This window comes from Drosophila montana, unplaced genomic scaffold, assembly GCF_035044405.1.
Source record: "Drosophila montana isolate Dmon_TW-CO22-7 unplaced genomic scaffold, ASM3504440v1 contig_2592_1, whole genome shotgun sequence".
NCBI lineage: Eukaryota > Metazoa > Arthropoda > Insecta > Diptera > Drosophilidae > Drosophila > Drosophila montana.
Window position 1 is genome coordinate 160204 of NW_026997456.1, and position 24053 is coordinate 184256.

General features: G+C 39.8%; 1 protein-coding gene across 8 annotated transcripts in view; it reads left to right on the plus strand.

The window, feature by feature from the left end:
* The window catches only part of LOC135429145 (supervillin-like), a 111940-nt gene that overhangs the window by 32083 nt on the left and 55804 nt on the right, over positions 1-24053 (plus strand). For 6 of the 8 annotated variants that reach the window (XM_064683365.1, XM_064683367.1, XM_064683361.1 and 3 more), the window contains one exon: positions 20512-22138. In XM_064683365.1, the coding sequence (XP_064539435.1) occupies positions 20512-22138 (1627 nt within the window). Of the gene's footprint in view, positions 1-16676; positions 16843-20511; positions 22139-24053 lie in introns of those variants that run through there. The other 2 variants (XM_064683368.1, XM_064683373.1) reach the window with 1 other exon arrangement.

Genomic DNA, 24053 nt, shown 5'->3' on the forward strand with positions numbered 1-24053 from the left:
GTTGTTTTTGTTGAGGAAATCCCTACTGAGGTAAGCGCCCACAAACAGGTTGTTGTTACCTTTCCTTCTTCTTACTGCAACAAACAAGGCTTTTTGATGCGCAATAAATCTGCATAATTACATTCGCCGAACCGTCGCAGGGCTCAAAGTTTTTGGCTCGTGCTTAAATGGTTATATAAAAGTTTTCGCCGGTTTTTCGCAATTTGCATGTGACATGAAAACCCAGATGACTTTTTGATATGCAAAGTGTATTAGCCGAAAGAGGTTGTCAACGTTATAAAGCTCGTAACGACCCTGTTCAATATGGAAATCGCCCGAGTTTCGGACAAGGTGATGCAGAAGTAGCTCAATCCTTAAATATAAGAACGGAAAAACTACGCAGAAGTCCGCTTTGATATTAAAAATCTTTTTTTTTTGCGAACGAGCATTCAAACACAGAAACCTGCTAAATGTAGCTGCTTTGTCAGGTCTCATAAGTCAGAACCGCAAAAGAGACGATTAAATACCCTACGCGCCAACACACGCACATAAAAACGTTTCTCTTCCTCGCTCTGAACACTCGCCGCTCTCGCCGCACCGCCCGCCCTCCCTTCAGTCGTGCATCTTTTGAGTGACGGGCAGAGCTTTGAAGTTAGTTTTTGCTAAAGTTTCCGTTACAGCGAGCCCTTTTTATTCACTTTGCTTTTGTTTTGCCTTTGGCTCTTATCAGCGCTGCTGCTGCTGCTCTAATTAATTAGTTAATTTTGTTTGCCGTTTTTCTCGACATTGACTTGCTAAAAGGCTTGAATTTGATTTGGTTTTATTTGCTGCGACATTTTTAAGTGACATTTTGTGTTAAGACTTAATTTATTTACATGCTTAAAACAAATATGCTTCTAATTTGTTGTCTTACCTTTTCTGTTTCTTTGCAGGTGAGTCATGTGCTAAATTAAACAATATGAAGGGGATACTCGGGTAAGTTAAAAAATAATTCACTTTTGCGAGGAATATACTCAACGAGCTGAAATCCCAAAAAGCTCCGATCAGTCAATTATTATTATTATCTTCTTCTCTGCCCCCTCTTTGATTGAGACTACACCTGTTCGTTAGTCTATTGCAATCTATCGATTGAATGCAATCCCTCGCAGGTCAAACTTAAATTTGCGCAAAGCTTTAACATTCTGCCTGCTCTTTTCGCCTGCGCAAAACTCTGCAGTCTTTTTACATCCTACGCCATAAATATGTGAGTGTGTGTTTGTGTGTGTGGGTGTGCTTTGCATTTATAGCTGCCACGCGCCTTGTTTATGTTTATCTTACAACTTGCATTCCAAATTTCAGTTAACTTCAGTAAATACTAGTAGTCGTTTAAGTGCTGTTGACTGCAGTCGTAGAATGGCATTGAACTTGCGGATGCGGACTGCGGACTGCTGACTGCTGATTGGTTGGCTAGAGAACCACCAAGAGAACCAACATTGGCATTTGGAGCAAACGTGAAAACGGTGCATAAAGCAATTTTCTATCGCTATTCACATTTCCGCGTCCATCGAGCCAATAATCTATCCGTCCAGCCAGCCATTGGCGTCTAACGGTACCCGCATTGCCAACCACCTTATTAGCACTAGAATCCAGTCGGACAGATATATTCAATTTGAGCTCATCAATGTTAATGTCTCTGTGACATTGGTCTGCAAATGTTAGAAATTACTTCAGCAATTGGAGCTGCATAAAGCTCTCATTAAAGAATTTGATTTACGCTCTACCCGTCTCTCTCTCTGTCTCTCTTTCTTTTGGTAGTCTTTTGCTGGCGCTCTCGCATGACATTGACAAGTTCGCATTACAATTTTTGACTAACCGCGATCCTTTCCCTTTTAAGCAATTGTTTCTTGCTGCTCTCCCGCACTGCACTTACAACAACACCCGCCCGCCCACACACCCGCATTCACCACATGCTCGAAGCGGAGAGCAGCTCGAGCACTCGCAGTCGCACTCGCACTCGCACTCGCACTCGATTGTTATCGTTCGTCTCTTGTGGCTGTGGCTTCGGCTTCGGCATTGGCGCAACTTCAGCTCAGTCTTTTGTCTGCGCTGCTCGACGTCGGTTCATGTTGGTAAATTAAAGTTCTGGCTGCTGCGTCGCGTCGCGTCACAGTTGTTAGTGTTAAGCTGAGCTTTTGTTTTCGGCTTGCATTGCGTTTCCGCCGCGTTTTGTTATTGTTGCTGCGTCTGTGTTAGTGCCAGTGAAAAAAAGCTCACCAATGCGTGTTCAAATGTACCGCTGCGGCTGTACATAATTTGTTTCGCTCCAATCGACCGACTGGTGAGTCGATTGAATCACCGGCGTGACGCTACAGTGATATCGAGTAATTGACAAAAGTTTATAAATCATTGCAAAACAATTTAAACCGCACTCGTAAGTACACAAGTCCAACAAATGAATTGCATTCAGTAAATGGTAAACAATTTACCCAACTGATAATTTTGTGTGTACATGAAAAATGAGCACAAGATCCTCCTCCGTTTGAGTACAGACTTTGTTTCTGTTTATCTGCTTGGTGTTAATTTCTGTGTGAAAAGCTGATAAAAGCAAATGACGATGCAGCTGCTTAGTTTTCGTTCAGTTTTAGTTTTCAGCATGTCATGTCAACCGCTTTTAGCTTTTCACAACAACGGTAAATACTGGCGCGCTCTACTTTTCAAATGTTTGTATGAGTATGTATGAGTGCATGCCTCTATACACAATGTACTCGATACTCATTTTTGGCTTGCGGACACAAGTGCTGCCCAGTAGACTCTAGTCCTCCTCCCTCCCCCCTGCATCATGCTCTCTTTAGACACGCAGTCGCAGGTTTTTGCGTTATTTTTAGCTTATTGCGTCGGCGCCGCTGCGACACTGCGACTAACGTCACATTCGGCCGGCTTATCAAAAGTTTTATTTTTAGAATTTCTTGTTCGCTTCGCCTCTAAGTGCTGTGTATTAAATTTATTGTGCGAATTTGCCTTAATTTAATTCAATCGTTTAACGTGACAACGTTGCGCTGTCTGCTAGTGTTGTTGTTGTTGTTGTAGTTGAAGCAGCTGGTTGAACTTGCTCAGCATCATTAACAGAGAGAGAGCGAGAGTCGAGGTACAGAAATGTCAGATAAAGAGAGAGAGAGAGAGAGAGAGAGAGAGATTTGCTGTTGTTCTGTCTGCTCTTTGTGCTTTCGTACTTTTGTTGTTGGCTCAGTCAGCCGTGCGTTTTGTTTGCACGCCCTTGCTATTATTCTATTGTTGTTGTTTTTGTTGTTGTTGCCATGACAATGCCATGTTCCAACTTCTAACTGGAAACTGCATTTTGGCTTCGCTTGCAATTTGGTTTTTGCCAGTTATAATTTTTATGGTCTCCAATTGGAAATGCAAATGCTTCGAAGTACACTAATTAGATATTAAATATTTGCTAATTGCTCATAATTGTTATACATGTAAAAGGAATGAGTATAAATAAGTATTTAGTGCAATTAAATACAGTGAAATTACAAAAACAAATAATGTTTTAAGATTTTATCGCTCATCTGGAATCGCAGCGCTGCGCTAGTTAATTGTACCAACCGCAGCAGAGACCATAATTAACCGTAATAGTTTGTCCCTCTCTCTCTCTTCTTTTAATTATAGCTGTGCTCGTTTATATGGATATTATTTTTTTGTAGACCGTTACAGATCAGCGCTCGATTTTTATTTAAAATTTCACATGATATCAATATTCAATAGTTTCTGTGACTTTAATTTGGCACTTTGCATTCGCCAGGCAAAAGGTCAGGCGACCTATAAAGTCAATTTCCGTTGCGACATTCGTGAAACGTGAAAAGTTCTAGAAGCTTTTTTAGTTTTTCCCGCTCGAACCTTCAAATGCAACTACGCCCTCAAGGTTTATCTTGCTTTTAGTCCATTGCCAAGGCAACTGGCCCTGAATAAAGTTCAACTTTTTCACGTTCGCTTAACTACACTCACCCCCACCCCCACACCCTCCCTCTCCCCCTCCCCCTGCCCCTTTTAGCGAAGCACGGCAAATTTATGCTTTTCTTTTGGCTCACGCTTCATAAATCTCTTCTTCTGGTTTAATTTTTTATTTTCGCTGTAATCTCTTTCACTTTTCTGCTTGCATTTTGTTTTCCTTATCTTTTCTTTTCATGTTGACAATTTCCCGAAATTGCTTTTCATTCGAAATGATTCACAATTGTCGTCAATTGGTTTTTCCTACGAATAACACAACGTGGCGTATGAGCGATATTCAAAATCTATTATCTCTGGCCTATCAATAATGCAACGAGCCGACTTTATTTATAATTTATTCCCATTCTACTCAGTCCAAGTATTCATTTAATCGATAAATCCGAAAATAGCCTTTAAATAGCGAAACGTGCGACTTTTCGACGTCGATTGTCAGCTGTCAACTTCGCCGCCCGTTCCCTGCAATTCAAAATTGTCGCGTCAGTTGGTGGAGTTGGTCGGTTCCTTCCTTCCTTCCTGTGCCGGTGGCTTTGCCCTGGCTCTGATGTCTCCAATGCCCCCCGCCTGCGTCTATATGTCTGTCGAGTCGTATCCAGAGCATTTGTTGCGGCATCGGAGTGGATGACGTAGCCGAACCTACGCGAATTGTCACAAAATGTCAGACCTGCGTCGATGGCCCTCCTCCTCCTCCTGCTGACTTTCATTGTTGTAGCTGTCCTTGTTGTTTGTTGGCTGTCAATAACAACATTAGCATCGGCAACAATAGCATTAAAACAACAACGAAGGGCATCTGAAGAGCTTAGGCTTAAGCCGTTTCTATTCAGACAGCAGACAGGCCAAAGTGCACAAAGGGTATCCGAAAATGTGCCGAAAAGTGTGCCATAAGCACTTTGAGAGCATTGAGAATTGATGGGGCAGACGCACGTCAGGTGCTGCGCAGCACTCGCAATGATTACGAAGAAAGCTGACAAGCAAGAGAGGTGGCAAGTGGTCGACTGCTAAATACCCTATAACCAGCTCAGAAATGTCTTAGTCTGCAATTGTGTTTATTAATGAATACAACTATTCAAAATTGTTGGTCTATGTTATGTAAAACATTTGGACAACTGCAATATACCTTCTTGCCAACTATGGGTACAGGGTATGCACAAATAAGGCAACGCTGACAAGCAAGAGGTGTAAAGTGGTCGACTGGTAAATACCCTATAATCTACAATTGTGTTTATTATTAAACACAACTATACAAAATTGTTGGTCTATTTTACCTTCTTGCAACAATATGTACAGGGTATGCACAAATAAGGCAACCAAATTTTCTGTGGCAGCTGTCGAACCCAGCTTTTCTGATGCCCCTCTGTCGCATTGTTGTTAACCGCGTAGGGGGCAGAAAGGGGGAGTAGGGGCGTGGCAGCAGCTGCATTTTTGTCACTCGCTCTTGTAATTTTTTGTATTGAGATACTTTTTTGCTTGGTTTCGTTACTGAGAGATGAGGCCTCTCTGCCGAGAAGGAGATACTTTATTGACAGCCTTTCTAAATGGTGTCATGAATTATTGCTTTGATAGAGTTGGGGGGCTATAAGTGGATGATGAATGTAAAGGAAATGTATCGATTGAATTTTAATAAGTTGGTGAAACTGTAAATGGGAGACCAGAAATATCATAGTTCTGAATGCGAGACCAGCGCAAACCCGGTCAATATTTTGTTAAAGTTTCTGATATTCCAGTCTGATTAAAGCATAAAGCTTGTCGATAAAGTGTATTGCACAGTCGGCTGCATCCGCATCTGCAATATTCATGCTTGTTTATCAATAACAGCCGCACTCTATTTAACCCCTTTCCTCCCCATCTCTTCCATTTTCCACTATATTTGACCCCTTTTCCGCCCCAGCTCTTTCATTTTGCAAATGTATTTCTGACATAACTCGCATATGGCCCGAAGCCGTTTGGCCAGTTGGCAAACTTTCAACTCGTCAAAGGGCAAACAACCAAACTGTCGCCAGGTACAACAAAAACCAAAAAAACATCAACTATGAGAAAATCTATAACCATTAGCAACAAAAGTTAAAGAACTTGCACGCTTTAAGCGATTTCCGTATCGAATCGAAAGTCGCATTATCCAAGTTTCTCGGTTGGCCGAGTTTTCCAGTTTTTCCGACATCAACAACATAAATTCAGGTAGCAAATCGTTGGACATGAACGTAATTGCAATAAAGATTATTGTAATGCCAAAGCTAATGTGTGTGTTTTTCTCTCTCTCTCTCTCTTTCTGTCCCTCTCTCTCTTTTGTTGTGCGCTTGTTTTTTACTGGCATCGCCTGCTTGCAGGTAATTATGCAAATGCGGCCTGCCAGATTATTATGTCACGCCTTTTTAATTAATTTATAAAGATGCCCATCGCCCAATCCGAATCCGAATCCGTCTACGTCTCCGTCTCCCATTGTCAATTGTTTCATCTTTTGTTTATTGTTTTTTCCTTATGTTGCATTATGCATTTCTTTCGCATTTGCATCACAATTACTCAAACGTCATGGAATTGAAGTTGCATCGACAAGTTTACAAATTTCCATTTGTTGTTTGTTTTTTCTCCCAGTCTGTTTTTTCACATCATCTTTGTGGCTTGCATAACAAACGACAAGAGATTTGGGATTAAAATTGGATTCGTAATTGGGATCGATTTGCATGTTAACGATATTTAATGATTATGAATCAATAAATTATGCCAATTCGATTATATGTTTAAACGTCGAAAATCTGAAATAAAAAGAGTATTCCAGAAAAAGAACCAATTCAGATTCTAATAATTTTATAATTTCCCTTAAAACCGATTAGTTTGAAGGCCGGTTTGGAATTCGCCTGGCCTTAAGATACAGCTATGTATCTGAAAATTATAATTCGGGTTCGAACTATGCCAATGTCGGGATGTATCTTAACCAAAGTCTGCTTTTACAAATACAGTTAATAATGGGAAACATAATTGACTTGTTTTTATGCTCAGCTTAGTTGCTCCCAGGTCAACCTTCAAATCCCCAACTCCCTCCACACACACACACGCACACGCACACCCCGTTGACAGCTTTGGGGCAGCTAACGAGGTTTTACATTATGATGCCAAGTCATCATAAAATGCAATTCTCTTGACGCTGTCACCTTCAAGGGCCACGTAATTTGCAACGTGCTTGGACGCCAAAGTTTAAATTGAACGCAGCAACAACAAAGCGCAACGAAAGCGTATAGAAAAGTAAATACAATACTCCGCTCGACTATGAGATGCCCTTTAGCTAAATCTAAAGTGCCCAAAAACAAACACGTTCGCAAATACAAATATGTCAAATAAAAATACCCACCATATATATATATATAGCTATATAATATAAACATCGATGAATACACTTACGATACGTATGTGTGTTAGTCATCTTGACCCTAATGCGACGTGAGGGTCACAATACCGCCTCTCTCGGCAATTCTCATTAGCTGTGCTTGCCAATATAAAGCACACATAATGATAGCTGTGAAGAAAGCGCCTTAATCAATGTGTGACCAGCATGTTGCTGTTCAGTGTGACCATGTAAACAGTTGCAAAGTTTTATATTGTTTTGCATAAAAGTAATTTCCGTGTTTTCGTTAGCGCAGATCCTGAGATATCAGGTTTTTAAATGGTCAGCTTTGATTTTGATTTATTTTAATATTATTGTGCGTAAGTATTTTGTTATTTAACACTTAGGATTATGCAAATTACAAGCTGCCTACAATCCAGAATGTTTTTTGTTCTCTTAAAATCAATTTAAACAACAAAAACTGTCAATTGGTTTCCGCATGACATTTGCGCCCGCCCACAGAAAATATTGAATTGTTTGGTTTGTTGCGCATTATTTTATGGCTCAATTATTTTCAATAAATTCGTAGAAGTATCTCGCATTGCAAATAGGCTTTTGTAGTCTGCTTGCCTGTAGCTAAATGTCAGCCGAATGACCTCAAAAACGGCATCGGTCGACGACATTAACGTCGAGAACTCTTTCTTATCTGCTGCAGCTCACTGGCCTGGAATGCGGCAAAAATTCGTACTCTTGATACTCGTTATACTCTGAGTGCGTTATAATGTATATGCAAAAGATATCTTCACCAAACTTAGCAATTATAAGCTTCACTATACTTCCACATATCAGCGAAACCAAAAACTATAATTATGCGAGGGTATAAATCCGGAGAAAGTCGTTCTTGTTTTTAATATCCATCTATCGAGCTATTAACTTGTTGTTATACCATTTTTCTGCGTAATTATACAGTCAGCTGTTTTGCGTTCGCTCTCTGCGATTCTCATTCAATCCACCTCTCTCGGCAATTCTCATTAGCTGTGCTTATCGTAGCTTAAATCAATTATGTTTTAACAGCAGGCCTTGATTATTTTTCAGCTGGCTCGGGCTGTTTGCAGCTGATAAATTATTTTCACTACGCATAATTTAAATTTATATTAGCTTTTGTTTCCTCCTCCGCTTCGACTTCTGCGAATGAAGTTTAGTTAACTTAATTGAGTGGCACTTGCAACACGCAAATCTCCCCCTCATTGCTCTCGGCTGCCTACTTGCTGTTAGCCATGCGCCACAAATTAAATCTAATACAATTCTAATTGTGCTTGCTGCACCGCTGATTAAGTTATTTATTTAGTTAACTCAACCCAACCCCTCGCTCTTGCCGGGCTGTCCATTAGTCTGTCTGACTGACTGCGTGTCTGTCGCTAATTTACTTTTCTGGCATGAGTCAACATCAACTTCAACTTGGTCGTCATTTTCATTGCCATTTTGTGTCAGTTTACGTGCAACGCTCTGTCTCTGGCTCCTTCTCTGTTCACCTGTTCCCCCCTCTTTTGATGCACTTTAATCTGATTGCTGTCTTAATTGTCATCGCTAATTGCGACGCGTGTTGCAACAAACAGATGCCAGCTTTTTGCTTTGCTTATGCCAATCAAGTTGCTTTAGGCCAAATTTGGAACATCAACTGGAGATCTCCCTTCAGCCCTGATAGCTTCCCTGGCCGTCTCCATTCCATTAACCGGCATTTTATTTGCCGCAGCTCCCAATTAAATTACAAAGCTGCCAGGAAACAAAGTACTTTATATTATGAAGCTTTTACAATAGCTGTTGTTAACATTGTTAGTTAGCCGCAGCCTTGCAACAAAATTACGCATCCTCGTCAACACATTGTTGTGCAGGCCACGCCCTCTTACATTGGTTAAGTGGGCGTAACTAATATTGACATGGTTTCAAGCGTTGCATCTAGTTTTCCAGTTGTTGTTTTCCAGGCTTCGTTGTTGGCTGCAATGAAAGTAGGTTGCAATTGAGTATTTCAGGTGTGTGAGGTGCTTAATCCACTTTCATTGATAGTATTATGAGCCCAGCCCACGCAACAAACACATTTTAGCGAATGCCTGCAAAAACCCAACAGCAGCCAAACATTCGAGGGCCGCTTTATAAAAGCCGAAAACACTTTTATGGCTTTGAATTGTATTGTCTTTGCACTTTTGCAATTTGTTCTTATTAATGCAGGTCATAAAATGAGGTAACAAATGCTTTTTATTCTAGTTCAAAGCAAAAAGACTTAAAGGTTTCAATAAAGGAACATTTGATCGCATACTCAATATTTTTCTTGCTAGCTGCTTTCCTCTTTTGCATGCGTCACCTTTCTATGCGATTCTCATTAATGCCAAAAACACTTTTATGGCTTTGAATTGTGTTGTGTTTGCACTTTTGCAATTTGTTCTTATTAATGCAGGTCATAAAATGAGGTGACAAATGCTTTTTATTCTAGTTCAAAGCAAAAAGACTTAAAAAGGTTTCAATCAAGTTCACAAGGAACATTTGATCACATACTCAATATTTTTCTTGCCAGCTGCTTTCCATTTTTGCATGCGTCACCTTTCTATGCGATTCTTATGAATGCATGGAACTTACGGCTTTTAGTACGTAAGCAATCAAGAGTAAGGATGAGCGTGCAGTTGAGCGGAAAAATAAATCGATGTAAGAACGAGCGAGGGAAAGATTGAGAGAGATTTTTTTTACCGTATTGAGAAAAAATGTCGAACCAGGAAGATGAACTGAGTCGATTTAGTATACAAATGTCTGGCCCTCTTTTTGTTTACACTAGAATTTATTATGTTACTTTTGGGATTTGACACGCCTGAAGAGAAAATGTTTTTTGCCAAATGTGTATTTCTTCTTCAGAATTTTGTTTTTGTTATCTTGTTCACTTGTTCTCATGGCCAAAATATGCGCATTAATAATGCATACCTGACGTATGGACAATATGCGATGGACCGACATTCGCATCAATCATACGCCGCATATCCTGCATATTGATTAAAGTAATTATGACATAAATCATTGAATAAAGCAGTCGCAAGGTTGACGCGGAGAGACAGCTGCACAATAATGATTACTCAACTTAACTCACAAAAGGCCAACGAAATGCCCGAGCAAATATCAAATATTATATTTATGTAGCAGCCCTCGTCCCGCATTCTTTTTGCGTTTACATGATTATTGTTATTTTCACAACAAAATGACGCACAAGGTCAAAGAGAGAGAGAGGGAGAGGAGAGGAAGAGAGCGCGATAGAGAGTTACTTAATATCAGAACCAAACGAGACGCTCTGTACTCAAACTGATGTCTACAATACTCACATAAAAACATTAAAAGCCATTAAAGTATATATAATATACTTGCATTCAAACGTTCAAATTAAAAATATAAATGTACATGTATTTATTAGAAATAGTCTACATACCGTGAAATATTGTACTATGTCTATATACGAATCTTAGATTTTGACATGAAATTCAACTAAAATTTAGGTGGTCAGATTTTAATGCCAGATTGAACTAGAGGGAAAACTATGTAAAAAATCCAAACCTCCAAACCTGATGAGATTTGACCGAGTTATGGGGGTGGGAAATTTGTACCTATGTCTATATACGAATCTTAGGGGTAAGATTTTGACATGAAATTCGACTAACATTTAGGTAGTCAGATTTGAATGCCAGATTGATCTAGAGGGAAAACTGTGTAAAAAAATCCAAACCTCGTGAAAATCTGATGAGATTTGACCGAGTTATGCGGGTTAGAAATTGTGACCTATATCTATATACGAATCTTAGGGGTAAGATTTTGACATGAAATTCGACTAAAATTTAGGTAGTCAGATTTGAATGCCAGATTGATCTAGAGGGAAAACTATGTACAAAAATCCAAACCTCGTGAAAATCTGATGAGATTTGACCGAGTTATGGGGGTGGGAAATTTCTACCTATGTCTATATACGAATCTTAGGGGTAAGATTTTGTCATGAAATTCGACTAAAATTTAGGTAGTCAGATTTGAATGCCAGATTGATCTAGAGGGAAAACTCTGTAAAAAAAATCCAAACCTTGTGAAAATCTGATGAGATTTAACCGAGTTATGCGGGTTAGAAATTTCGACCTATATCTATATACGAATCTTAGGGGTAAGATTTTGACATGAAATTCGACTAAAATTTAGGTAGTCAGATTTGAATGCCAGATTGATCTAGAGGGAAAACTATGTACAAAAATCCAAACCTCGTGAAAATCTGATGAGATTTGAGCGAGTTATGAGGTTGGGAAATTTCGACCTATGTCTATATACGAATCTTAAAGGTAAGATTTTGACATGAAATTCGACTAAAATTTAGGTAGTCAGATTTGAATGCCAGATTGATCTAGAGGGAAAACTATGTATACAAATCGAAACCTCGTGAAAATCTGATGAGATTTGACCGAGTTATGAGGTTGGGAAATTTCGACCTATGTCTATATACGAATCTTGGGGGTAAGATTTTGACATGAAATTCGACTAAAATTTAGGTAGTCAGATTTGAATGCCAGATTGATCTAGAGGGAAAACTATGTACTAAAATCCAAACCTCGTGACAATCTGATGAGATTTGACCGAGTTATGGGGTTGGGAAATTTCGACCTATGTCTATATACGAATCTTGGGGGTAAGATTTTGACATGAAATTCGACTAAAATTTAGGTAGTCAGATTTGAATGTCAGATTGATCTGGAGGGAAAACTATGCACAAAAAGCCAAACCTCATGGAAATCGGTTGAGTTTTGACCGAGTTATGGGGGTTCGAAATTTCGACCTATGTCTATATACGAATCTTAAAGGTAAGATTTTGACATGAAATTCGACTAAAATTTAGGTAGTCAGATTTGAATGCCAGATTGATCTAGAGGGAAAACTATGTACAAAAATCCAAACCTTGTGAAAATCTGATGAGATTTAACCGAGTTATGCGGGTTAGAAATTTCGACCTATATCTATATACGAATCTTAGGGGTAAGATTTTGACATGAAATTCGACTAAAATTTAGGTAGTCAGATTTGAATGCCAGATTGATCTAGAGGGAAAACTATGTACAAAAATCCAAACCTCGTGAAAATCTGATGAGATTTGAGCGAGTTATGAGGTTGGGAAATTTCGACCTATGTCTATATACGAATCTTAAAGGTAAGATTTTGACATGAAATTCGACTAAAATTTAGGTAGTCAGATTTGAATGCCAGATTGATCTAGAGGGAAAACTATGTACTAAAATCCAAACCTCGTGACAATCTGATGAGATTTGACCGAGTTATGGGGTTGGGAAATTTCGACCTATGTCTATATACGAATCTTGGGGGTAAGATTTTGACATGAAATTCGACTAAAATTTAGGTAGTCAGATTTGAATGTCAGATTGATCTGGAGGGAAAACTATGCACAAAAAGCCAAACCTCATGGAAATCGGTTGAGTTTTGACCGAGTTATGGGGGTTCGAAATTTCGACCTATGTCTATATACGAATCTTAAAGGTAAGATTTTGACATGAAATTCGACTAAAATTTAGGTAGTCAGATTTGAATGCCAGATTGATCTAGAGGGAAAACTATGTACAAAAATCCAAACCTCGTGAAAATCTGATGAGATTTGACCGAGTTATGAGGTTGGGAAATTTCGACCTATGTCTATATACGAATCTTGGGGGTAAGATTTTGACATGAAATTCGACTAAAATTTAGGTAGTCAGATTTGAATGCCAGATTGATCTAGAGGGAAAACTATGTACAAAAATCCAAACCTCGTGACAATCTGATGAGATTTGACCGAGTTATGGGGTTGGGAAATTTCGACCTATGTCTATATACGAATCTTAGGGGTTAGATTTTGACATGAAATTCGACTAAAATTTAGGTAGTCAGATTTGAATGCCAGATTGATTTAGAGGGAAAACTATGTATAAAAATCGAAACCTCGTGAAAATCTGATGAGATTTGACCGAGTTATGAGGTTGGGAAATTTCGACCTATGTCTATATACGAAACTAGGGGTAAGATTTGAACATAAAATCCGACTAAAAATTTTGTTGTCAGATTTTAATACCAGATTAATCTAGAGGGAAAACCATGAACAAAAAGCCAATTCTCATGAAAATCGGTTGAGTTTTGACCGAGTTATGCGAATGGGAAGTTTCGACCCATGTCTATGTACGAAACTAGGGGTAAGATTTTGACATGAAATTCGACTAAAATTTAGGTAGTCAGATTTGAATGCCAGATTGATTTAGAGGGAAAACTATGTATAAAAATCGAAACCTCGTGAAAATCTGATGAGATTTGACCGAGTTATGAGGTTGGGAAATTTCGACCTATGTCTATATACGAATCTTAGGGGTTAGATTTTGACATGAAATTCGACTAAAATTTAGGTAGTCAGATTTGAATGCCAGATTGATTTAGAGGGAAAACTATGTATAAAAATCCAAACCTCGTGAAAATCTGATGGGATTTGACCGAGTTATGGGAGTGCGAAATTTCGACCTATGTCTGTATAGGATATTTAAGGGTACCATTTTTTTACGAAGGCATATAAGTATTATTTATGTGTGTGTGTGGGCGTGTGTGTGCATTTATGTATATATGTATGCATGCCTATTTGTTTCCTAATACAAAACGCTTACCAATCCTATTTGTCGCTGTGCTGCAAATTTAAATAAAACGAATTACTGGCAAGTGCTCTACTCCTCGATTCTCAAGAATTCAAGTAGGCTCTGAAGTTGTTCATGCTTAGCTAGTAGTGTAGTGCTTTATTTTTTGTTTTTATTTATGTTTTGGTATTTTTTTTTTGTATGTACGTATGTTTATATATATTTTTGTATGTGCATATGTATGTATGCATGCTTGCATATGTATGGATGCAAGTTTGCAAATATAGAAACAAACATGCATACATATATATATGATATGCACATACATATATGCAGACATGCACACAGACAAAAAGTTTCATTCTAACGAGACCCATCCCGTCTTACAGTGCACTTTCAGCACATAAGGTAAAAACAGTAAAAATTTCAACTTCCTAGCTCTTACGGTATGGGCTGTGCGTTGATCACCAATCAGTCAATCAGTCAGTCAGTCAGGACAAACAGCTGCAATATATAATTTTCACCAATTTTTATACAGGGCATAAAAAAATTCAGAAAAATTCCCTCAATAGCGCAAAACTTACATCACATTGTCCGATACGAACGAGGAACGAGATACAGATACAAACTGTTCAGAAATCTGTACTTAAACTACCGCTAGGTGGCGCCTTCGGGTTTCAATTAGCTCTGTTTTCAGCAATGGGCATGTAGGCCGCCCATTCGCAGCATATCCATCAATCAAGTTGACGCCCACAACGGAAATAGCCGGACAGCAACTCAATAAAAGAATAAAACTCAATTAGCTTGCACTTTGCTACTTTGCCCATCAGTTTGTGACCTTCAACTGTGAGCACACACACACACACACACACATGCACACCAACACGAAGTCGCCCACTGAAATATATACAAATTTCAAAATCTTAGCCAGTTGGAAAAGTTCCTTTGACTTTTGACATATAATCTAGAAAGAAACTATGAAACTTTATGAAATAAAACCATAAAATGCTTACCTTAAAGATCAAAGGCGCAAGGATAAGTGAGTTTCCAATAAGGTCTATTCCATTTTGTATCTCAACGCATTCTGCTCTTGGCCAAGTCGGTTATGGCCGGCAATCATTGGACGTGCGTAGCTGAGATTCCTCCTACTGCAACGTTTACCGTTGACCAACCTCAAAAACCAGATAGCGTTCGTTCAATATCGCAGCTCTGCTGCCATTTAATGAGTTTTGATTCTAGTTCCTCTTTTTTGCACAACATGCGAAGCACACGGTTGATGTGATGTGATGTGATGTGATGTGATGCTCTGGCCATGATGGAGACATGCTGTACCCATCTGCAGACACACATGCTCAATTGACACAGTGGACTTAATAAGTTGAGAAAGTTCGCTAACCACAACTAAATTAACTAGTTCCGTAGAATAGTAGAATAGTATATCAACTGTGAAAATATGTACATTATTCTTATCCTTCCTTGAAGCGAATGAACTTGTTCCGCATTGTAAAACAGTAAATCCATCTATGAACTAGTCATAAATTTATTCCCATCAATGCTTGAACCGAATGAACTAGTTCCGTTTCCAAAAATCTACACTTTTAAATATTTAAGTTACGGACATGTTTGCTCAATCTAGGAAATTAACTAGTTCATTGTATGTTAATGTATGCTCAATCTAGGAAATTAACTAGTTCATTCCCTGAACCGAATGAACTAGTTCCATTTCCACAAATATACTCTTCAAAATTTTTAAATTACTGACTGCTCAAGCTAGCTAAGAAATTAGCTGGTTCATTGCCTGCACCTAATGAACTAGTTCCATTTCCATAATCTAGGAAATCTAAGAAATTAACTAGTTCTCAATCGATACAGCCGGGGAAGAACTAGCTTAAACCAATCAACTAAAAGCTAGTTACACTGTGGACTAACTTTTCCACTGACCCATCCAATCTGTGCCGTGGCCAGTCCCCTCTCCCTCCCCCCCGTGTGCGTGCATCCAACAGCTGAGCATAATCTGTATATAAAAAGTGTCCGTCTCGTGGGGTTTTCTCGTCTCTTTTAGCTGTTACCGTTGCACGTTTTTCGTTTTGTTTTGATTTTGCTGCTTCTAGCCACACACACAGGCACACACATACGCAGACATTGTTAGCGCTAGCTCACATAGATACTCGAGTCGGCTACCGCTTGTTCGTTTTTCGCTTTTGTTTTGTTTTGTTTTAATTCTTTTGCTTCGTCGAGTCCAAAGATAAAGAATGAAAATCGTGTTGTATGAAACGGCAACTGAACAGAACAAATGCTGCCGCTGCCAGTTCTAGATACTTTCGGCTAGCGCTCAGTCGCTCGGTTGCCGCAGTCGCAGATACGTTTAGCGCCGAGACGGACGGCAGCAAAGCTGTTGGAAAATTACAGCAGCAGCAGCAGCGGCTGAGGAAAGAGGCGTCGAGTCGTCGAGCCGTCGAGTTGTCGAGTTTATTGTAAAGCAGACGCGAGTGCGCAACGCTTTTCTATTTTCGCCTCAAGTGCAGCCCCAGTCTCGTTACTGGTTCGCTGCAAAATCCTAAAAGAAAATAAATAAATAAAGAAAAGACGCAGAAATCCGGACAGAAATCAGAAATATCTGAAAATATATAAACACTTGACGCGTGTGTGTTGTGTCTTACTTTCTAAAATAAAATAAAACCAAATATATTTGCCTTGGCGCGGCCAATTTTAGTCAGCTTTTGTGTTGCGCAGTGTACAATATGTTGGCCATCAAGGAGTGCCTCATTCGCGAAGGCGTCCTCAATCTGGATAGTCGTCCCATGCACGGCTCCTCCGGCTCCTCCGGCCAGCGCCACTTTCAGCTGCAGTCGAGCAAAAGCAGCGGCAATATGGATATGCCTCGCTATCGCAGTTAGTAGCACTTCATACACAGATACAGATACACAGATACAGATACAGATACATTCGTATCGCTCAGATACGAGTTGTACATTTGCAATTTGTACACACATATGCTTCACTTTGTATACGCAGATGCCCTGTAATTGTAATTGAGTGTCGGGTGGGGGTGGGGTTGGGCACAATATCCAATGACCATATTTGATGTAAACAGCAGGTGTGCTATATCGCGAATTCCGTGGAAATATTATAGTTCAACATCGAAGTAGATTAATTTTGTTATTTTCCATGCAGTTGGTATTATTCACGTTTAAAGATTAGTTAATTTAACAAGTGTTTAATGTTTATATCAACTCTTTGTATTGATTACAATCCGATTGATTCGAGGGTATTCGTCAGTCGTATAGTCCCTCTAGCTGCTGTGTATGTGCCATATCACTTGATATTTTTAGATTCTGGCGTTTGTTTCAATCCATGCAGTTGGTATTATTCACGTTTAAAGATTAGTTAATTTAACAAGTGTTTAATGATTGTATTGTTAACTTTTTTGTATTGATTACAATCCCATTCAATCGAGGGTATTCCTCAGTCGTATAGTCCCTCGTATCTGCTGTGTATGTGCTATATCACTTGATATTTTTAGATTCTGGCGTCGTCCACTGTCGTCCAGCTATCTCAGCAATTTCCCATATATAAATTCTTTTGTTTAATAATTGTTAATGATTTGTATTGCCTTTGTTTACATACAAATTGTTGTTATAGACTTTCGCCCCATTGCCCCCGCAGCCAACCTGCGCCACGTGTTTGTCTTCGATCAAAAAGGTTCAAAAGTCACTTTGGTACAGGCCCAAAACCGACCGAAGTTTGTGTCAATTGTTGTTGTTGTTATTGCTGCCTCTTTTATCGTTGTTTTTGTTGGTTGTTATTTCATTTTGATTGGTCTTAAAACCTTGATGTATGACCACTTTATATCGTTGTAAAGGGCTTAAGTGCTAAAGGGCCTAAAGAGACCCACCAAACAATGTTCCAATCAAAGGTCATTTGCTAAAATTCTATTAAAGTTCCCAAAGAAAACAGCAAATAAATAGTTTCGACATAGCCCAACTTTGCTGGCTTTGATTAGTGAATATCGTAAGAATACAAATTAATGATAACCGATTAGCTCATTTATCATTTTTAGCAGCAACAACAACGCTTACTTAATACATAGGGTAGTCATTAACTTGGCTTATGCACAGATCTTTTCATCTTCCGTAGTAAGCAGCAAAAACAAAAAAAAAAACAGATTGAAATGTGGCTAGTCCAAACTTAAATTTGCCTGCTTCTCCATCTTAACTCCAAGATAATTGGCAAAAATATTGTCTGTCAAAATCATGCCAGAAATGAGAGAAATTCTGACTTGGAAGGGAAGAGACGCCTTCCAAACTTCAAACTAAATATTCTTTGCTAAACTAAACTGATTTTAATGCTTGTAAATAAAGCGCTTTTCATTCGTGTAAAGCAAAAATGGTCTCAAATATATATATGAGCAGCTGAGAGTCAAGAGTTTTTTGTCACATTTTATTGGTGCACTCTTTAAAAAAGATAAACCATTTCCGAAGAGGTTGCCAGGGCTCGATATCGATGTCGATATGTGGATATGATGTTCCACTCTGTGAGTTGTTGTTGATAATTAAATTTGTTCATTGCATTGGCAGGCGGCATAAAAAACTTGAATGTTATTTTTAGAGTGGAGCGGCTAAGGCGAGTCGAAGAAGAGGCTGTTGGAGGCACAGTTTGTCAGTTTGTCAGTTTGTCTGTCTGCCACTTGACGGCGACGTGGGCAGTTTGCCCTTGCGTTTAAAAATAAGACTGCAACTGTAAACAGGGGCAAGTCGAGACGCGATTTGCGACTGTGTAAATGCAGTTTGTACGTTTATTGATTCAACGTTTTTGCTGCCACAAAATGTGCGCGAGGCAAGTTTTCTCTCTCTCCCCAGCCTGACAATTTTTGATATGAGTGTGGGGCAGGTTTAAGCTTCAGTCAGCTTCTGTTTTGTCTGTTTCTCTCTCTTCACTTTCCATATTAATTATGCAACCCGTGGCAAAGCGAAGCAATCGATCAATCAGCTTGCCACATGCAGCAGCAACAAGCGGCAGAAGCGTTTGGTAATAAACAGGCGAAGCCACAAAAATGTTGCACAGCCAATTGTTGCCGTGGTTGTTGTTTTTGTTGTTTGCAGTTTAGTTACGCGAAATCAACTCTCGGTTTTTTTGTTTTTTTTTCAGCCAACAATTAGTTAGCCGACTTTTCCGCACACAGCCAAATCCAATCGTTAACATGCAACAAAAACAAAAACAAAATAGTTTGTTTGCAAGCTGCCAAGAAATGTGGCAAATGCATTTCTTGTGGATTCGTTTATTTATTACGATATATTGTACATATATCTATTTTTTCTGGTTTTAGATTTTGGCAAGCAAATTGCAGTGGAGAATTCCGCGCTGGGCGCCTTAAACAAATTATTACAAATATAGCGATTGCGTGAATGCACACACGATCAGCTTAAACTGCTCGTGCTATACCCTGTAAAAATATATTTAATTAATTTTAAGCAGCCGAACTATAACTAAAATTCAATTAAGTCTTATATGTATAAAGGGCATATTTGGGCTAAACAAATTATTACAAATATAGCGATTGCGTGAATGCACACACGATCAGTTTAAACTGCTATACGTGCTATACCCTGTAAAAATACAAAAATTCTGTATGTAAAGGGCATATTTGGGCAATCGTGGGCGAACATTTGTCATAGCTGACAATTTTATAAACAATAGGTACAATTGTGTATTAGCAACGCCTCCATTGCTTGTTGCCCAAAATAATTTTAATTCAAAAAAAGGGAAACTTCATTGAAAAGTTCAAAACATCCCACATACCGGCAGCCCTGTTCAAGCCCATTGCAGACCAAATGCGTACTCAAATTTGAACAAACATTTTCACAAATAAATCAATTAAACAATTTACTTAAAGCAGTTGCCTTGATTCACTCCGCACCTGCCTTCAATTAATATGCTCTGTTTCTTATACCCAATTGCATTTACAAATAATTGAATTAAAATTCTCTATACTTTAATTGCGTTGTGGTTTCTCTTTTCATCGAAGAAGCCATTCTTGGCTAATAATATATATATATATATATATATATATATGTACCTTTCCAATTAGCTTATTCTTAGCCAATTATTCGGAACTATATATTATTACTAATCAGTTTTGTCGAGGCACCTGAAAAGGTTTGCGCCAATTCGAAGAAAATCTCACAATGATTTTATTCAACAGAATTTTATATTTTTGTAGCTTGTAGTCAGACTCTCGTGCCTGTGTGGGCGTGGCTGTGGGTGGGCGTAGGTGGGCGGTTGTGTGATGGTGTTCGCTATAAAAAGCGTGCAACCCTCACCTCACCTTGACACGGTTGTCGGGGACGTCGCCATATTAATACGAGTGCCCAGGTGCAATTTAATTGCTGCCAAGATTTACTTAGCAAAATGGGAGAAGGGAAAGAAGAAGGGAGATGTACCGCAGGGGGGATCTGTGTGTGCTGTGGACCAGTTATTTACTGCAATGCATTTAAACTTAACTCAAATTAAGATTTTATTACATTTACTTTGACTTCCTCTGACAATTTTCTACTTTTGCAGAAACTTTTGCGGCCTCAAGTGACTTAGCCACAGCATCCGCCACTGCCAAAACTAGCTGCCAGCAACAACAAGTAGAAGAACAGCAACAACCATCAGTTGGCTCCTCGGCTCAAATCTTGTATCGGGGACAGCATCCGCACTTTCATCATCATACAACGCCCGCTTATTACACGGATCTGCAGCTGCGCATCCATACGCCGAATGCGTCGGATGTTGGTGCGCTGAATGAGAATTATCAGAGTGTCTATAGCACGCCCAGCACTCAGCTGGTGGAGCAGCGCAGCTTTCCCAAGACAAGTGCGGCCCAAACAAATCAACGAGCAACGTTTTTTCGAATTGGCGACTCTGTGTCCACGGACAACAACAACAAAAAGGAACGCAGCAAGGAACGCTGCGCCAAATCCTTGCCGCCGTCTGTGAACGCTACAAAAAAAGGTGAATCCTCCCCCCTAAGCCGCCCTATTGCCAGCAATAGTAGTTGTAGATCACCCGTAGCCCCGGCTAGCCCCGTAGTAGTTGCTGTGTCCGGCCGCAACAGTCGCCACACACATCGCTTCCAGCTGCGCTCCAAACGGGCCGTGCGTGTGCGCAGCGAATCGCGTCCAATTAGCGCACTCTACGACATAATATGCAAGGAGAAGGGCCTCGACGTAGGCGATTCCACCACGAGCACGAGCAGCAGCAGCAGCAACGAGGAGCAACCGGAGCAGCAGCCGGATCAGCAGCCGGAGCAACAGTTGCAACAGTTGGACAAAAGCGACACGCTGGCGACCTTTTGGCCCTTGCATCACCAATTCCACAGAGCTTCAATGAGCAGCGCTAACAGAAACCAGAAATCGGAGCAGTTGGACAAACGCCAGCAGCTGACCAAGCAGAAGCGCATTCGCGCCTTGCCCGATGCCGGCTCCACGGATGAAAATGACGACGATGACGGATCGCCGTATGCGCTGCACTCTAGTCAAAAGACAACCAATCTGAGTCTTAGCAAGGCCAACTCGCTGCCGCCCTCAGAGTCAATGTCGAGCTACCTCAAGAATCAGCAGCAGCAGGCACAGCCCCAGCCCCAGCCCCAGCCCCAGCTGCAGCCGGTGGAAATTCCAGCGGAGGATCCACCATTGGCACATGAGCGTGCGGCCAAGAGCCTGGAGCCAGTTGCTGCAAGGGTGGCGTCGACGGCCTCGCAGCTGGTGATGAGCTACATGGACGGCCAGCCGATTAGTACGGACCGCATGTTTGTGGAGCCGCCAAAGCTTACCCTGCCCGAGCTCAACCGTCGGGTCAGCAGCAAGAAGCAGCTGGTGGAGGACGCGGACGAACAGCAGGAATTGATATCGGCCACATATAAGGAGGGCGAGGTCTTGGAGACGCTCGCCCGCTGGCAACAGGAGCTGAGCTCCACCATTGACAAGTCCGCGCAGTTTATAAACGGTGCTAATGGTCATAATCCACATCATCATTATCCATATCAGCGCGAGCAGCATCATTATCATGAACTGTCCGCATCTCCCGCACCTGACCATCTGCATCCCGTGGCAGTAGAAGACCCACAACAGACCCAACAGACCCAGTCTCAGTCGCAGTCGCTATCCAATCATCACCATCATCACCAGGCGACCAACGCGCGCAGGTAAGTGCCACCTCCCATTTTACTCTACATCTACACAATAGATCTTATAGATTTTGACCTTGCTTGCTTCAAATTTGTTTAGAAAATCGACATAAAGAAAATAATGTGAAACTGTTCAAGAAATTTCATTTTATTTCGATTTAAAATCGACATAAAGAAAATAATGTGAAAATGTTCAAGAAATTTCATTTTATTTCGATTTTCTAATAGCCTGATTCCACTATGCTCAAAATATGATGTTACATTTACAACATTTCACATTTTGCGATTCCATTAGCAAATTTTAAAAAATCGCCATAAAGAAAATAATGTGAAACTGTTCAAGAAATTTCATTTTATTTCGATTTTCGAATAGCCTGATCTCCCACTATGCTCAAAATATGTTACATTTACAACATTACACATTCTGCGATTCCATTAGCAAGTGTCACAGTTGTCGGTAACATGTGTATGGCAAAAGTACCGCTTCTTTAAATAAACAGCTGATCGGGTTGATTTGATTTATAACCTAATTCCACTATGCTCAAAATATGTTACATTTACAACATTTCACATTCTGCGATTCCATTAGCAAGTGTCACAGTTGTCGGTAACATGTGTATGGCAAAAGTACCGCTACTTTAAATAAACAGCTGATCGGTTTGATAAAATTTTCCTTCCAAAAGCCAAAATAATACGGCCTTGAAGTAGGGGCTCCATTTAATGGACACTTTGCGGGCTTTGGCCATATTTAAATGTTGGATTAGTCAAATTTAAAATGATAATTTAAATCATAATCAGGATCATAAATTATAATTTATATCAGCTGTTTATGGTGATGATACATTTATAATTTTCACAACATCGATACAAAGTTCGATAAATCATTGCAAAAGACACGAATTATTGTTTTTTAGCAAATGTGAAAAATGTTGTTTCTTATGGGAAAACGTACCGGCACACATATTTCACATTATCAAAAAATGCTACATTAGCAAAAATGTTGAGTGTAGCTTGTATTGAACCTACACCCTTTCGGGAGGGTATTCGAATTTTGTGACGAATACTGGAATGCATAAATGTATACGCTCCTGATCAAATGTCTTTTTTAGTTTGATTTCTTTTTGTCATGTTTATCATTTCGAATAAAAGTGAAATTATCAGTCGTCGCCTTGACTTTTAGATGATGAACTATTGTCGCTTCGCAGCTAAAAACAGCTAAGATCCAATGTTTCGCTTCTCCCCTTTCTCCCCTTATCCTTAATCGCTGCAACAAATTGTATTCAATTGTGCTTAGAGCTCAGTCACAAATCTTCCTCAGACCTGATTGTTACACAATTTGATGGCGGTTGCCTTTAAGCCGGGCCCCCAAAACAACAACAACAACAACTCAGATCTTGTTAACAACCCAAAGCTGTATATTGTTCAATTTGTTGGTAATAATGTGCTTTTATGGTGTCCATTGTTTTCTATTCGAGATTTCAAAGTTGAATGTTTGGAACATCTTCGCCGTGGCGAGTGCGATTCGACGTCTCCATCAATTATAATGGGATAAATCAAAACGAATGGCGCATTGACGCTGTCAGCCACTGACCCCGACAACGACACCGACGCCGACACCCAACCCCGGAACCCGGCTTTAGAAAGCACCTGTTGTACACCCATGACTGAAGCTGACAAACCGACAAAGCGACTAACTGACAAAGCGACAAACCGAAAACCGGGCGACAAGTTTTCCATAGGCCGTCCGCCGGCTTTCGCTACAAAAATGCCTCATAAAAGCGACGACAAACAACCAAAAAAAAATCTATATAAAATAAAAAAATAAGGAAAAGAAAGAGTGGAAAATTGTCAAAAAAAAAAAAAAAAAGAAAAATGCATTCAGCGTAGAATTTGTTTGAGAAGAGAGCCAAGAAAATTTGAATGCGTTCAATTA